The following is a 16237-nucleotide window of genomic DNA, read 5'->3' as shown; positions in this document are numbered from 1 at the left end:
GAGGTTTCTATTTCTCTTTAAGTGTAGGTAGTTTTTAATTTAGCATATACAGAAAACTTTGTATCTTCAAAAGGATATTCACTTCAAAAGAACCTCGCTCTCCTGAAGTTTCTGTTAGTTGATTCATTCACCTGTGGCTAATTCCACGGTGACCTTTTCAAGACAAGAACTGCCGAGTTACACATTTACTTTGAGACAACTCAATAACTTGCTTTGATTCAAAGCACACCCTCCATAAAAAGCACAGAGATTTGCTCAGATTACTTCTGGACGTACAAAATCCACGATATCCTGACTTACGTCAGCCGTTAATCAATGTCACTTCTGAAAATGCTTTGTTTAGATCCCCTTCTTCCTGCCTTTTCTAGATTAAACAACCCTTTAGGATTCTGCATTGTGCTGAAAGGCAACTGGAAACTCAAACACACCAACTTCAGATCTTTTGCGGAAAAACAGAATTTAAAACTTCTACAGGGAAGGATGTAGACCTCCAGATCCGTAGATCTTCACTTTTCTAACGTTCTTTTCAAACCTGGGGCACCAAAGCCACGCGGAGAATTTCAGTGTGACACTAAAAGTGAGATGAACGAGCGAGGCAGCGCAAAAGCCGTGCGCACGAAGCTCACAGCAAACCAACCCCAATCCTCCAGCGGGCCCCGCTCACAGCAGACGTGCAGCTGTGTTGGCACAGGAATGCCTGGGACGCCTTACACAAGAACTGCTGCAGAACAGCCCGGTCAATGCGTAGCCCTCGCTCGCACTTGCAGAGTTTTTTCAGGTTTTGCATTCCCTCCCCGCCCCTTCGTATTGTGTTTTCGCAGTAGTTTGTTTGCCGTTGTGCGATCTGATGTGTGAAAATGATTCCAGATCAATTTCCTTCTCCTAGCAGAGCGGTTTTTCAGCTTAAGAGTCCCTTGCTCTGAAATCTACGAGCCGGCACAATAGGAAACTCTGCCACGAGAGGCAGACGGCTGGGTGGATCGGGGAAGTGGTTCCCACGACACCTAATAAAGAGCAGCGGGACGCGCAGCCGGGAGGAGGTGGTGGGTGTAACGACGGCGGCCCGGCAGCACCGCCAGCCGAGGCTAACAGAAGGAGGAGAGAGCGGCAGGAGATCCCCCAGCGGGATGACAGCCACCCGTAGAGAGGACCCCCCCCCCCGGCCACGAGGCTCCCAGCCACGAGGCTGCCCCCGCCTCAGCCCGCGCCCGCCCCGCGCTCAGCGCCTCATGGCCGCGCCCCACAGGGGGTCGGGCCGAATAACGGCCCGGCGCTCGCCTCCCGGGCAGCGGCAGCGGCAGCGGCAGCGGAAGCGGGCAAGCGCCCCTCCTCGCGGCGCGCTCACCTTCCTTCTCGTCTCCCCGCCCCGGCCACACCCGCGACCCCGCCCCACCTGCGGCGCATGCGCGGCCCACCGGCAGGGGCGCGCGCCCTCGGAGTTTAGCCGCGGCACCGCCCCTCTCCTTTGCGCGTGCGCTCTGGCGCCGTTGCCGTGGTAACGGGACGCGGTGCCAGGAGCCAGGGAGGGCCGAGCGCCGGTGGCCGTCATGTCCGAGATACTGTGCGAGTGGCTGAACGAGGAGGTGAAGCTCTCCCGGAGCGTGGGTGAGTGGCAGCCCCGCTGCCTCGGGAGGGGGCAGGGGCTTGCGGGGCCGCAGGGCTGGCTGTCAGCGCCGGGCATCCTGCGAGGCTGCCAGTCAAGTGAGTAGATGAAGCTCACGTTGCAAAGTTACTACTCTGAAAGCAGATTTACTTGTAGCTTACAAACTACTTACTGATACACTTATGTCACAAAAAATAGTAATGACTTTTGTTACAATTAATGTCCAAATTCCTTTAATGGTCTTATTTTTGGTGGAAAAAAAACTCACAACCCAGTTCCAAGATCAATTTCAGAAGAATTTTCTACCGGCTACCTCCTTGGAGAACTTCTGCACAAGTATGGTCTTCAGGATGACTTTAATCAGTTTTCACAGAGCAGGTTGGTACTTGTGGATAACAAGTTTCTTACAGAAATTAGGCAAAATATTTATTTATCCTTCAGAAATATGTCTGGTTTTTTGTGATTGAAGTGCAGGACTGAGCACTCAGTCTTACTGAAGCTCATACAGGTGGCCTCAGCCCATCACTCAGCCTATCTAGCCTACCCTCTGGCAGATCAGTACTTCCTCCCATCTTGGTGTCATCTGCAAAATTTCTGAGGGTGCACTCAATCCCCTCTTCCAGATCGTCAGTAAAGATATTAAACAGGGCTGGCCATAGTACTGACCCCTGGGGAACACTGTGATCAGTCACCTGCTGGGTTAAGTTCTACTCACCAAGAAACAAGGCGAGATGTATTATGGGGACAGTAATGAACTCCAGGTCTATTTCCTGCAGGGATATGGTAAACTATCTGTTACCAGAAGATCTTTAAATTAAAATTCAACATTTTTGTAGAATTATGGTATAACTCATCCCTCTGTACTCAGCACTGATGAGGCCACAACTCAAGTATTGTGTTCAGTTTTGGGTCCTTCTCTGCAAGAAAGACATTGAGGCCCTGGAGTGTGTCCAGAGAAGGGCAACAAAACTGGTGAGGGGTCTGGAGCACAAGTCTTATGAGGAGTGGCTTGTAAGGGGGGGTACTAGGGTTGTTCAGTCTGGAGAAGAGGAGGCTCAGGGGAGACCTCATTGCACTCTATAACTTCCTAAGGGAAGACTGTGATTAGGAGGGGTTTGGCCTCTTTTCCCAGGCGACAAACAGGACCCGAGGAAATGGCCACAAGTTGGGACCTGGGGTGTGCCCTTGTGGCCAAGAGGGCCAATGATATCCTGGGATGCATTAAAAAAAGCATGGCCAGCAGGTCGAGGGAGGTGATCCTCCCCCTCTACTCTGCCCTGGTAAGGCCTCATCTGGAGTACTGCGTCCAGTTCTGGGCTCCCCAGTACAAAAAAGACAGAGATCTCTTAGAAAGAGTCCAGCAGAGGACCACAAAGATGGTGAAGGGCCTGGAGCATCTCCGCTATGTAGAAAGGCTGAGTGAGCTGGGTCTGTTCAGCCTTGAGAAAAGACTGAGAGGGGACCTGATCCAGGTCTATAAATATCCGAGGTGTGAGGGGCAGAATGGCGAGGCCGGACTCTTTTCTGTGGTGAGTGGAGACAGGACAAGGGGAAATGGCCAGAAAATGCAGCATAGGACAATAGCATAGGACATAGCACAAATGTGCGCAAGAACTTCTTTACAGTGAGGTGATGGAGCACTGGAACAGGCTGCCCAGGGAGGTGGTGGAGTCTCCTTCTCCGGAGATGTTCCAGACCTGCCTGGATGCCTACCTGTGCGACCTGCTGTAGGGAACCTGCTTTGGCAGGGGGGTTGGACTCGATGATCTCTGGAGCTCCTTTCCAACCCCTACAATTCTGTGATTCCGTGATTCTGTGAAGTTGTACCAGAGGAGGTTTAGATTAGACATAAGGAAGAGCTTTTTCTCTCAGAGAGTGGTCAGGCACTGGAAAGGCTGCCCAGGGAGGTGGTGGAGTCGCCGTCCCTGGAAGTGTTCAAGAGGCATCTGGATGAGGAGCTACAAGATATGATTTAGTTTGTGGTAGCATGGTAATGGGAGGATGGTTGGACTAGGTGATCTTACAGGTCCTTTCCAACCTTGCAATTCTATGATTCTATGAATCTGTGAATCTATGAACTCTACTGGCCTTAAAAGATTATTGGTTCATGTAAAGGAATTATTGTGAAGTTATGGAACAGTATAGAAAGCATAATGTTCTGATTCAGCTAGTAGTTATTGATTTGTTGATTGAATTTGATAATATGGTAATTATGAAATATTATTTAGTATTATTCTTCTTTTGGCCTGTATATCTGCTGATCCCAAGTGATTCCACAGGACAGTCTGCACAAGAGAAGTACTTATCTGCAATCCATTGTTTTGGTTTTAAATATAATTTTTTCTCATTGGAACCATAATCTTTATTTTTCAGCACTATTCCAAGTCATTACGTTGTTGTGAGAGTTGTTAGATTGTATAGGCTTCATTTTTTTCTTTCTGTTTTTAATTTAATTTCATATATTTTAACTGCTTAGAGCTTATGTGGATTGATCTTTCTTCTAATTATTTGTGGCTTTTTGTAGATGATATACTTTTAACTACAATTTGGAGTAAGATTTTGCTGTCATGTGCTTTCATTGTGTGCATACATCAAGATTTACATAATGCAGTTTGTCTCCTATTTGTTTTCCAAGAGTTATGTCTAGCAGACCAACTTATTTGTAGGTACACAGTATAAAATATAAGTTGAAATGTGTATTATTTCACTCCAGGGAAGTCCACTGTTTTTTTTCCCCCCTCCTATCTTGATATGAGATAAATCTAATGACCATGCTTATTGAAATTAAAAGTATGTTTAAATTTTGATTTTTGGATTCTTTCTGCTTTTTTAATCACATAGGGCTGCAAATGCAAAGCTTAACAATTTTTCTCTCCTGGAGCCCACACTTCACCTGCTTGGAGTACAGTTTAATGAGAACATGGCCCATGACATCATGATAGGAAAGCATGGGGCTGCAACAAAGCTTTTATATGAATTGTACATTGCTTTAGAAAAAAAAAGAAAAACAAAGCTCACTGGAGTAGCTATGGAAGCAATAAGACCTGCAGTACCTGCAAGGCTCAAGTCTATTGGAAGTGTTTCATTTCGAGAGGTATTTAACTATGCCTATTTTGTATATATATTTGCCACATCTACTAAGATCTCTCAAGTATGTTGTGTGTTTCCCTGCCCACTTTTAAAAGCTCTTCTGTTCAAAATCCTTTGTCATATATAGAAATTGGGATTACCTGGTTTGTCTGTGATTCACGAGGATAATATGTGTTCTGCATTCCTTTATTCTGGCTTATTCAATGTTACCTGCTCTATTTCTTTTTCCAGCTTTAAAATATGAATAGCAGCAAAGACTAGTAGTGGTTCAGTGGCTTCTGTTATACTTATTTTATCAATATGGATTGCAGATTGCATTATACTTAGTTATAAATGTTTCCTGAAGGGAAAATTAGTCTGTATTAAGCTTTGTGCCGCAGTGCTTTGATTCCTTCAGTTATATGTCTCCCCATATATTTATACTAGACTCTATCTGGTCAAATAACTGAACATGCTGAATACTGCAAAGAGGAAAAAATAAATGGGAAAGAGAGTATCTAAAATGAAGATCTGTAGGTGATATTCTTCTAAACAGTAATGTTCAGCATGTGCAAACCATAATCTTTCAACAGGATGAACAATCTTTAAAGAAGCTATGCATCATGAATCACATTCAGCTGAGTAAATTTCTACGTATTTCCTGGCACACATCCTGGCAAATAGTTTACAGATATGAACTTCACAGACAAATGCAGAGATAGCACCAAACAACCAATACACCCCTTCACCCTCTATGGATAGCTTCTATGGAAGCAACCGAGAGCTCTGAATAGATGTGTTCATCACAGAAGAGCTGAGGTTGGAAGGGACCTGTAGAGGACTCATAATCCAGCTACCTTGCTGCTCTGTGCAGAGTCAAGTAGGTCAGGTTGCTCAGAACCTTGTCCAGCTCAATTTTGAATATCTCCAAAGGTGGAGATTTCACAGTGTTTCTAGGCAAGTTGTTGAGAATCATTTCCATTAAAAAAACAACAACAACAACAACAGCCAAGTTTAAGTTGAATTTCTTGAATTTGTATTTGACGTTGTTCAAGTTCAGTTCTGCATGTTCTTCTCAATATAACTAGTCCTTTCTTTGAAAAATATTCGACCAAGTTTAGAAGTTGTTCTGTACATTATCACAGGATAACGGTTCAAAATGACTACTGGAAATTTTTTGTATTTAAAAGCTATATTTCTTACTATTTCTGATTCTATTATTGTAACATTTAATTCTAGCGTTTGAAATCTTTAACATCACATCAGGCTGATTTGCAACTACAGCAGGTTTCAGATCATTTTGAAATGAAATCTAAGACAATAGAAGATAAAATAGCTCATATACATATTTCAGAACAACAGAAATCTCAAAAACTTCAAGAGGAACAAAGAGCCCAAGACACTGAAAAGGTGAGTGCTTACATATTACTGAATCTTCTGGGAAAGTGTTTTCATAAGGTCATGTACATAATTCTCTTCTGCACCACTATCTTTGTAAAAAAAAATAATAATAAAGAAGAAAGGGTGTCCACTTGATAAGCATGAATGTTTAGCTATAAAGCCAACATATTGTTAGAAGATTCTTAATGACAGTATTTAAAAATTTCATACTTAAAATTGACTGCATGTTGTCATGCATGAAAAATCTCGATAGACAGAATATAGATTTCACAGCTGGATGTATTTAAGGTGTACTTGTAAAAAAGGCTTTTCATGTATCTACACAAGAAAATATGAGCAATATCCCATAACCTTTTCGTAATGAATTTTTGGAATAATAATCCTTGTACAGTTTATATTTACTTTTTAACTTTCTTTGGATCTTTATAGGGAAATGCCTTTTCAACACAATTCTGCTTTTACCTTCATGTATCGTGTATGCAATTTAGCATAAATGCAATTTTTGTACTTGATCACCTGAGACTCAGTGTTGATTGGTAATATTACCTAATAGCATGTATGTTTCATAGTTTCTGATATGAATTTTACTTGAAACAAGTGCCAGACCAGGGCTAGCATTTAATAGAACCCCTTAAATGACTCTTCGGCATTGAACACAATCTGCTTTTCTTTACAGATGTGCTTCTGTTATACCACACTCTTTCTTAATGCAAAGAAAATAACTAGAATAGAATATAGTTCAGCTGGAAAGGACTTACAGAGAACATCTGGTCCAACTGCATGGATGTGCCATTTTTTTATACTTGTACTTTAAGACAAAATGAAGACAACAAGCCTCATTTAAGAAAAAGAAATCGTTTGATCAGTGATGTTTTTTTTAATTATGAGTCAGTTAAATTAGTTACATTTACTTCATAGATAAATAGATGGTATATTAGAAGTATATGGCATGTGTTGTTTCAAGTCAAGTATCTGAACACATGATGTTGAATATTCAGCATTGCATAGGAAGAAGACAAAATGAAATAATGGCCCGGATTCAAGCAGCTGTTATACAGGTTCCAAAGCCATCACTAAGCCACAACTTAAAAGCTAATGAAGCAAAAAAATTGCTAAAGAAGAAAAGAGAAGTGGAGGTAACTATATTTTGTTAAAAGTAGTTGTATGAATTTGGAAAAGGTTAGTTTTTTAGGAGCATTTACACTTAATAATTCTGTACTTGTATCACCTACTGTAACTCTTAAAATTGTACAGTAGCCTCAGTCAGTGAAAATTTGGCAAAATATCTTTCTGACATTTGTTACATAGGAAAATTTTGTTTTGATGGAAGAGGAAGTTGTTACTGAATAAACTGAAACAGATTATTTTTAAAATAGAGTATATAAACATCTAATTTAGTAATTATTAGGGACTAATTCAAGATACTAAATCTAAAGCAGAACATAGCACAGCCTATCTTGTTTTAAAAATCCCTGATTAGAGATAATATATGAATTGCTAGAGTCCAATGTAAGTTGGCTTTACCCTGTAAATGGACAGCTGCAAGAACAGAATTTTGTATGGTGAACGTAGGTATAGCTAGTATAAGGGGGAATTAAATGGAAATGGAAAGTAAGAGAAGAAAACAGCTCTGACTTTCTTTATATCTATCTAATGCTTAATATGTTTTCAGTGTAAACTTTATTCTCTTGAACTAATATGATGCAAAACTAATTCTCTATTATTCAATCTGTGAATAGTTGAAGCTCCCTTATGATGCTTTGTAACAAGAAAAGTGGCATTAAATTTTGTGTTATTTCTTTAGGACACTTACAAGGAGATTAACAAGTTTGAGAAGTCCATTGTAGGAAATGCTTTTGAAGTACACAGCCAAGTCATTGATAGGTAATATTTGAGTATTAGATTGTTAATCTTAGACAGGATCTTAACTGTAAGTGCCTGCTATCTATGCAGACAGCTACTTGAAGAGACTATAAGGTCTTTCTTCACTTAAACTGATTCTTCTGTGAGAGGTTTTTCATACTTCTGCTAGTGCTGTAACTACTCAAGCTCCACCCTCTGCTGCTACAGTGTTTTAACCTATAATTTTTGTAGGAATGGCTTAACCTTCCTTCTGTCCTTTTTACCATTTATATGGCAATAAAGGATATGAAGCGCATCTCTTATTCCCTGTTTATTACAATCATTGAGTCTGTAATATCAGATGTGCAGAGAGTAGGGAATGGTTTTGGATGTATTAGGTCAGCCTGAAAGCAATGCCTCCTATTTCTTCTTGCGGAAACTACAACAAAGAGCATGATAATACTATTTGATAGAGCAAATTCTCAGCTGCTGTTTTTCAACATAATCTCCACCATTCAGCTATGGATTTCTGCCAGTGATCAACAAGAGACTGCATGCTGTGTTTGCAAAAAATCTGCATGAGCAGAAGTGGCCCACTGCCACCAATGCTGAGATGCACCACCTGCTGCCTCACTGTGCCCAAGTCCACTGTTTGGTCTCCATAAATGTTAAGCAAACTTTGATGGATATTAATTAGTGCATTTTTTTCCACACGGAGGAATTAAATTATATCTTTGTTTCATATATGCTTCCATGTCAGATGCCATTTTGTCGTATTGCCCCTCTGCTGCTATCTGTCATATGACTTCAGAATGTAACAGAATATTGGTGGGAAGGCTTAACCTCTACTACCATACCACCAATATCTATCTTTGACGTTGTCGACCAACATAATAAAACAGAAGGCATTACTTTCAGAACAGTCCTCGTATATATGTGGAAATACATTTCAAAATAAACTTTTTCCTTAGAGTTTTATTGTATAAACAGCAAAGTAGATAGAATAGCCATTCTATCACCTTTAATGATACGTATACCATATTCTGAGAAGGTGGCATACTGCTGTAAATAAATACTTCTCTACAAAAACAAAACCTGATAATAACTATGAGAGAAAGTGCACTCAGAGTGTATGGATATATTTAAAGAGTAGCCTATGTTGCTTTGATATTCTGCAAATGATTCTAATTTTGTATTTCTGCAGAATTTGTTTTCTATATTAAATATTGGCAAATGAACAAATTGACAATGGGTTACGTAAGGACTGGAGCTCTTCTATGGTCTCAGCAGTGTTTGGTGGGTGCACAAGGGTCTCAAGGAGTAATCTCAATACTCACTGACTTTACTATTCAAGATAATTCTGTTGTGCATATGTTAGACTTGTGCCCAACTTCATGAAAATACCTCTAAAAAACCGTGAGTTCTATAAAGCCAGTGAACTTCTATTTCAATCTTTTATTTCAATTTTTTTTATCAGTGATATACAAGAGTCATTTCAAACACAGAAGTTGCAAGAAACAACCCTAGAAACTACAGCACAGGCAGCAACTGAGCTATTACCTGCTTATTCAGATGATGAGTATATAAGAAAAATTCAAAAACATTTGGAGGAAGATGTGTTTGCTAGAGAACAACGAGAAAAAAGACGTCGTAAAATGTTAATGGAACAGTTAATAGCACATGAAACAGAAGAGGTGAGAGAAGTATAACATACACAATTAGTAACCTAAATATTTGTTTGCAAGTACAAATCAACACTCTTTTGGAGGGCCTAATAACTTTTGGAAGGTAGAAAAGGTAGTATGTATACTTTACCTCTGAAAAGGACTTTTATGCCTTGTTTTTTCTTGGAAAAAGGAAAAAGAAAGGAAAAAGGTTTTCCATTCCTTCTTACTACACTTGTGCAATACATTATCCTTGTAAAATATAAAGCCTCAAATGAAGACAGAACTAAGGTGATTAAAAATCAGTTGTAGATCTGCCTATTTTCCTCAAAACAAGAATAACATTTGAACTTTAAATTATCATTATGTTTACTGGGTCTGAAGAAGGTACTTTCATTAAAAAACAACAAATGCAACAGTACTCACTTTAAAACCTGTATTTGCAAATGTGTAATGTAATATTTTTGTCTAAACTGTATGACTTTTGAAATCTTTGTGCAGTAGGATGTTTTATATACTTATGTTGCACATCAGAGCTTTGACTTTTGGCATATTATAGAGTAGAATGTGTGTCCTGAGAAGATGTCTCTACTCTCTCAAAAAATGGCTGTTGCAGATTATTTAATTTGAATCTTGTCCTGCCTTGGTATAGACATATAGAAGTCACAGTACTTCTCAGTATCTCTCGCACACTCATGTTCTGCGAAAAACTAAGAACACCTGTACTGGCTTAGACTAAGAGTCTATTCGCACGTTATCTTTGAGCTCTCACAGACAGAAATTCTAGAGAATGCTCTTGCTAATATGCATAGATCATGAAGAAATTTTGCCACCCTCGTTGAGTGAAATCACTGTAGTGCCAAGATTTTCATCAGCTGTCACAGCCCCAGTACAACCCTAATAACCTGGACTAAATGGTTCTGATAACCATTGACATTTGCTAAGTACAGCATAAAGCCAGCAAAGTGAGACAGAGCTATCCTGATGAGACAGCTGGTCCACCTCCAGTTGCAGTATAAACTTTGCCAGTTTGAGCTGAAGGAGGTGTTGCAATGTGCTTATTACAAGACTGTCTCCAGAAGGGCTCCAAAGCAGAGCAGAAGTATGGATACTGTCCCTAACTTCCTGGTAATTAAATTATTGCTGATGTAGAGACAGTAAGAGTTATAGACTGCAGGGATTAGAAGGAAAGTGGACAGTTGACCAAAACAGTAGCCTGATCAGCTAAAAGAATCACTTTTGTTTTATGACAGGAAGAAGTAACCAGTTGGAATTCTGTGAAAGTTCAGAAATGAAATATGGCTTGATTTAGAAAAGTGTGAAGTAATTTGAGGGTTTTTTTTCTTTCTTTAGTTAGTTAAAGATTATTAAAAAAATGCGCAAAGTAGTGGAAGATATTTAAATAAATATTTAAATATTTAAATATAATTTAAATAAATAAAAATATTTAAATATTCAACTAGAAAGCATTTGCAAGCTGAAACTGTGGTCACTGAAGTCAGAATTTCAATTATAATACATAAAAATTGAAGACAGGCCATCAGATCATCTAGAGTTATGTATTTAATGTATTTCATTAAGACATGTACTTTATGTCTTCAGAGAGCTCCAGTGATTTTTCATGTCCATACAAATAAATCTCATCTAAAAGAATCTTGTTCCAATTTTCGAATCTTGGTACACTGTGAACTTTAGTAGAAATATGAGCCTGGAAACAAGAATACTTAAAAATTACATGGTGTTCCTTTTAGTGGAGTATGTTATGATACCAGGCAGATTTTTACAGACAGGAAATAGAAGTGTTTGAGAGTAGCATAGTTTCATCTTACCTGGATCTTTAATTTGCACCATTTCAACTAACTATTGTTCAAAGTGCTTGTTATTTTTAAATGTTTTGGTTAGATTTTCTCTTTGAATTTCAAAAGCTATCAGGAAATTACTTCAGCAATATATTGAGAAGAAGGAAATGGGAGAGGAAGTTAATTTTTACTAGATTATTTCTTGTCAACCAAATAGATTTATGTATGCAAAGTGGTAAGATTTGGTCATAAATCTTATGACAACACAACAAGACAGAATAGTTTCATTTGTGATTAAACTAAACTGGGAAAGGGAGAGACGGAATAATTTAACACGTAAGAGCATGAAACATAAACACAACATTAATGTTTGGCCACTGGATGCCACTGTTGTTTCAAGTAGGTTTAAAAAAAAGTGCATTATTTTTTAGAAAATTTTTAAATAGTTTCTAACAGGTCTCATTTACCATATTTATTAGTTCTTCAGACATATCAGCACCCTCTGTGGAGAAGTAGATGTAAAATATTAGGTACAAAATTGAAACTACCATTTTTGTTTTGTCTTCTAGTACACATAGAAGTTTTGAAGTTTTTCAACCTTAGGTCTGTCACTGTTTGCATGCAAGATACCACTGCTTTACTCCCCCCATCCAACAAGAGCTGTTTTGAAATTATGTTCGGTGTTTTGAATCCTAGTATTGCTGTCTCTGCAGATAATTAAGAGACATGTGGATGTGATTTTAAGGGACATAGTTTAGTGATGGGTCTTAGTAGATCAGGCTAGTGATTGGTCTTCACGATCTTGAAAGTCTTTTCCAGCTTAGACAATTCCATGATTCCATGTTTCTAATTTATCCTCTGACTTAATTCACCTTTCGGATTTCTTTATTCCTCAAACATTTCCTGCTGAGACTTTCCAAGCCTACTCTTTGTGTCAAAATATTCGATTATTTAGAATAATGTCAAAATTCCCTGCTCTCCAGTTAGCAAATAATCTTCCTTTTTCATTTGGAAAGAATGTATACTGGTAGATAAGGTGCTTTGATTTCTGACTGTGCCCAACACTTTGCACCTTAGTGTTGGTGGATGGCTTCTTCAGTCCTCTATAAATTAGAATTTAAACATCCATCTCCCTCAAGTGGAGTACTTCTTGATTTAGTAATCCACGGCTAGGGACAAAATGCTGTCATAAAGAAAAGCAGAGCAGAAAAGTCTGCACAACCTCTATTCTTTTTTGAAATCTTAATGAAGTAGTTAGTCAGAAGAAGCAGTGGATAGAACTGAAGCAGCATGATGTCTCCTCTTATTGCCTGGATTTGATGAATATAGAAGACAAATGGGCAGATACACTATTCGGTAGGCAGTGCTATTGGTTAATTTGCTTACCTCAAATGTATCAAATGACACATAGCATGAATATGAAAATGCAAAGTGCATCTAAAATTGTTTTCCATTTTAGGGTTGCTGTGATGATACGAAAAGATAGTGTACATAATATACAAATAGTACACTATGAATTAGACTCTCATTTTGCCATAATCTTTGTAGGGGGATAATCTTTGAGGCAGTTGAAACTCTGGGATTAAAGCCTGAGATGTCCACGTACTAATTTGTTCTCCATTAAAACTAGTGCACTGTCATGAAATACTGTGACAGGAAAGAAGAATGCAAAGCTTACATTTTTTCTAAAATAGTCAAAGCACTGAGGGATTTTCATATGCGCTTAGTCTTTTCAAGTCACTAGTATTTAATTAGAATATACTTTTTATAGCAATTACAGTGACAAAGGAACTCAAAAATATGGTTTTGTTTGAAAAATACTGTTTTATCTCAGGTGTCAACATTAAAGATTTTAATGTATTAAAAAGTTTTTGTTCTTATTATTGCAATTAAAATAAACAGGTTTTGCTATTTTTGTTACAAGACTAATAAAAGTGTTTGGTTGCGTTGTTTATGAGAGATCTAGATCTCTCTGTAGAATAAGTTGTTTATAGAAGTATGATAATATGCAACAAAGTTTGAATTTTCATTTTGAGGAAAACTTATAGAGTGTGTTCTACCCTCTCTCAAACACTAAAAGCTAATGAAAAATAAACATTAAAAAAAAATAGAAGTAATACTTTCTTTTGGTTTATTTTTCTTTCGACTATTTGAAATTAAAATTTATAGCAGTTTTTTTTCTTCATATGAATCAAAATTCCAGGGAATCCAAAGTTTTCTTTAAAATTCTGCTATAGAAGTGATATTTAGCAATAGAGTTTGAAAGGCAAGCTGATGCTTTTGATTACATATCTGAAATAGTTCTGGACAGTGAAGATAGTGGAACTAAACTTTAGGTTTCATTAAGACACTTCACGTTAGATTAAGCTTTCATTAAGATACCAGTGACAGCATGAAAGAGGTACAGTAGTGAAAAGTTACTGTTATGTTTTACCAAGAACTTTGAAAAGGAATAATTCACGATCTTCACAGTACATGATGTACATCAACCATGCTTCAAGCAATGTTCAGAATGATTTTCTTAAAACATTGAGTAAGAGATTCTAAGTACGATACTTTTTCCCGTTGAGAACTCTGAAGCTGTTACCCAGCAGACTTGTATTTTCCTATATTTGGAGTATTTCCTCACATTCTCTGTTTCTGGAGTGGGGGAGATAATTATCTGAATCCCAAGAGAAAAGGATGAAGTTCAAACCCGTAGAAGAGTAGACTTATCAAGGGTCTATCAGAGTATGGCTGAGAATGGGGACAGGTGGGAAGCAAGAGCGGATAAGTGAAATGACGACCAATTAATAATTCGAGGAATGGATCTATATTTACATTCAGAAGCAGTTTTTTGAAATATATTGCAATTTCTTTACAATTGTGTTATTCTGAACAAGTGTAGTTATGCTTGGTGTATCTGTAAGATGTATTCAAAATTCACTTCATTGTTCTACAATTTTTGTACATTTTACATAAACAATACTCGTGAATGCGTATGTTATTCTAGATATAGGCATCAAATTAGCAAGTAAATGCTGTTGTATTACTTCATTCATATTTCTTATGAGATAGTGATGACTTGTCCATGAAATATTTTGTAACATGTCCTTACTGATATTTTTTAAATATATGTGATTTAGGAGATTTACCAGGAGGAACAACTTATTTACAAGCTCATGAGACAATCTCAGCAGGAGCGGAGGATTGCTGTTCAACTCATGCATGTTCGACATGAGAAAGAGGTCTTAAAACAAAACAGGATTTTCAGGGAAAAGCAGTATGAACAAAGACGGCTTAAAGAGTTTCAGGAAGCTCTTGACAGAGAGGCGGTAAATAGTTACTTATTCCTTGAGTTGCTCTGGGAGCATTACACTATCCACCTGTGGAATTTGCATTGTCAGCTGTTAGAATTCAGGTTTTTTTAGGGGCATGGTGACCTAGTGATTAATATATCACTTTTAACTATGTTTAAAATTACTGCAAAGCTCGTAGTGGATGGAATTGAGCAATTTAACATTTAACTGTGATCTTTTCTTATAAACTAATTTTAACCTTGTAGAACAACATCTCTGTGCTGAGATTAAAAGACTTCTGATGGGGCGAAATAACAGAAGTGATGGAAACAACAAAGTGGCAGAAAAACTTGTCTCAAGAATTATGTATTTCATTTTCTTTAATATAATCTCTAACATCCTCTCTTTTTTTTAGCAAGTGCTGCTAATAAAGAATTTCATTTTTGAGTGCTCAATATTGTTGCCTTTGGGCTTAAAGTTTATTAGTAAAAAATAAATAAAAATAGAAGAATTCATAATCCTGGGGCAAACTGCCAAGTGCCCCCAGCAGGCTATAATGTGTAGAAATGCTACTTTGCTCCTGCCAAAAACAATTGCCAGCTTTAAATTCTTCAATCCATCTAGTTTCATATATAATCAGAATCTATAGGTATTGATTACTACTTTTTTTAAGTACACTTTTGGCAAAAAGAAGAACATCATCACACAAATTACTGATAATTCTCCACCAGGGCAAAAAATCTTTCTAAAAAGTCAAATGGTACCAATAATCTCAAACTATTTGCAGATCAGAATTTGTTAAGTTAAATTTCTTGTCACATGTTCTAAGTATTCCACATGGTTTTCAGTGAAAATCAGCCTTTATCAATGCATCTGCATTGTTGTTCCTTAGGAAGAGTAGACAGCATCATTTCATGTTTCTCTATCCCCTAGCACTGAATATGTTCTTAATGCATATCATGAAAGAAGAAATAACATACTTCCTTTATTTCATTATGTTTTCCTAGTTAGAATGCAAAAAAAAAAGGGAATTACCCAATGGATAGAAGTTTTTAGATTTCATTGTATGTTAATGATCACTGTCTCATCTCTGGTGAGGATCTGTTTTCATTTCTAACCTTTACTGAGCAAGTTCATTTTCTTATCTATGATGGTGCATTTTTGCAGTTTGATTTTCTTTGCAATCTCAAATGTACCCTTTAAAAAAATTCTAGGCTCTTGTGAAACAAGAAAAAATTGATTGTGAAGAACAAATTGCCAAGGAAAGAGAGCATCATGAGAAAATTGCCATTGAAAGAGCTCAGGCTCGTTATAAAAAGCATTATTCCATATGTCAGGAAGTGATTGACCAAATTGTTGATTTGTCAACAAAAATAGGAGAATATCGAGTGCTGACAAACAAGTGAGTATGGTAGCTGTTAGGCCAAACTAACATGTGTTAGGTAGCTGTTAGATTTAGTGATTCATGCTGGTTTAAGCACCGGAATGTTTGTGTGATTCTCTCTTCTGACATGCCCCAGTGCTGCAGGTTTTCTGAGAAGATCCTAAAAAGGCAGCGACTTCCACGTGGCTGCCTTCCGT

At 37.9% G+C, this 16237-nt stretch overlaps 1 protein-coding gene across 1 annotated transcript in view; it reads left to right on the top strand.

Moving 5' to 3' along the window:
• Nucleotides 1-1547: 1547 nt before the first annotated feature.
• The window catches only part of SPEF2 (sperm flagellar 2), a gene marked incomplete at both ends in the record, with an annotated part of 47493 nt that continues 32803 nt past the window's right edge, over nucleotides 1548-16237 (top strand). Inside the window, 9 exon segments of the mRNA XM_079548318.1 lie at nucleotides 1548-1605; nucleotides 1879-1981; nucleotides 4445-4697; nucleotides 5912-6082; nucleotides 7072-7209; nucleotides 7878-7957; nucleotides 9393-9609; nucleotides 14504-14692; nucleotides 15871-16058. Coding sequence (XP_079404444.1) covers nucleotides 1548-1605; nucleotides 1879-1981; nucleotides 4445-4697; nucleotides 5912-6082; nucleotides 7072-7209; nucleotides 7878-7957; nucleotides 9393-9609; nucleotides 14504-14692; nucleotides 15871-16058 — 1397 coding nt within the window.

This window comes from Tetrao urogallus (genome assembly GCF_951394365.1).
Source record: "Tetrao urogallus genome assembly, chromosome: Z".
Classification (NCBI taxonomy): Eukaryota; Metazoa; Chordata; class Aves; order Galliformes; family Phasianidae; genus Tetrao; species Tetrao urogallus.
The sequence above is the reverse complement of the archived record's forward strand: the minus strand, read 5'-3'. Positions and strand labels throughout refer to the sequence as shown.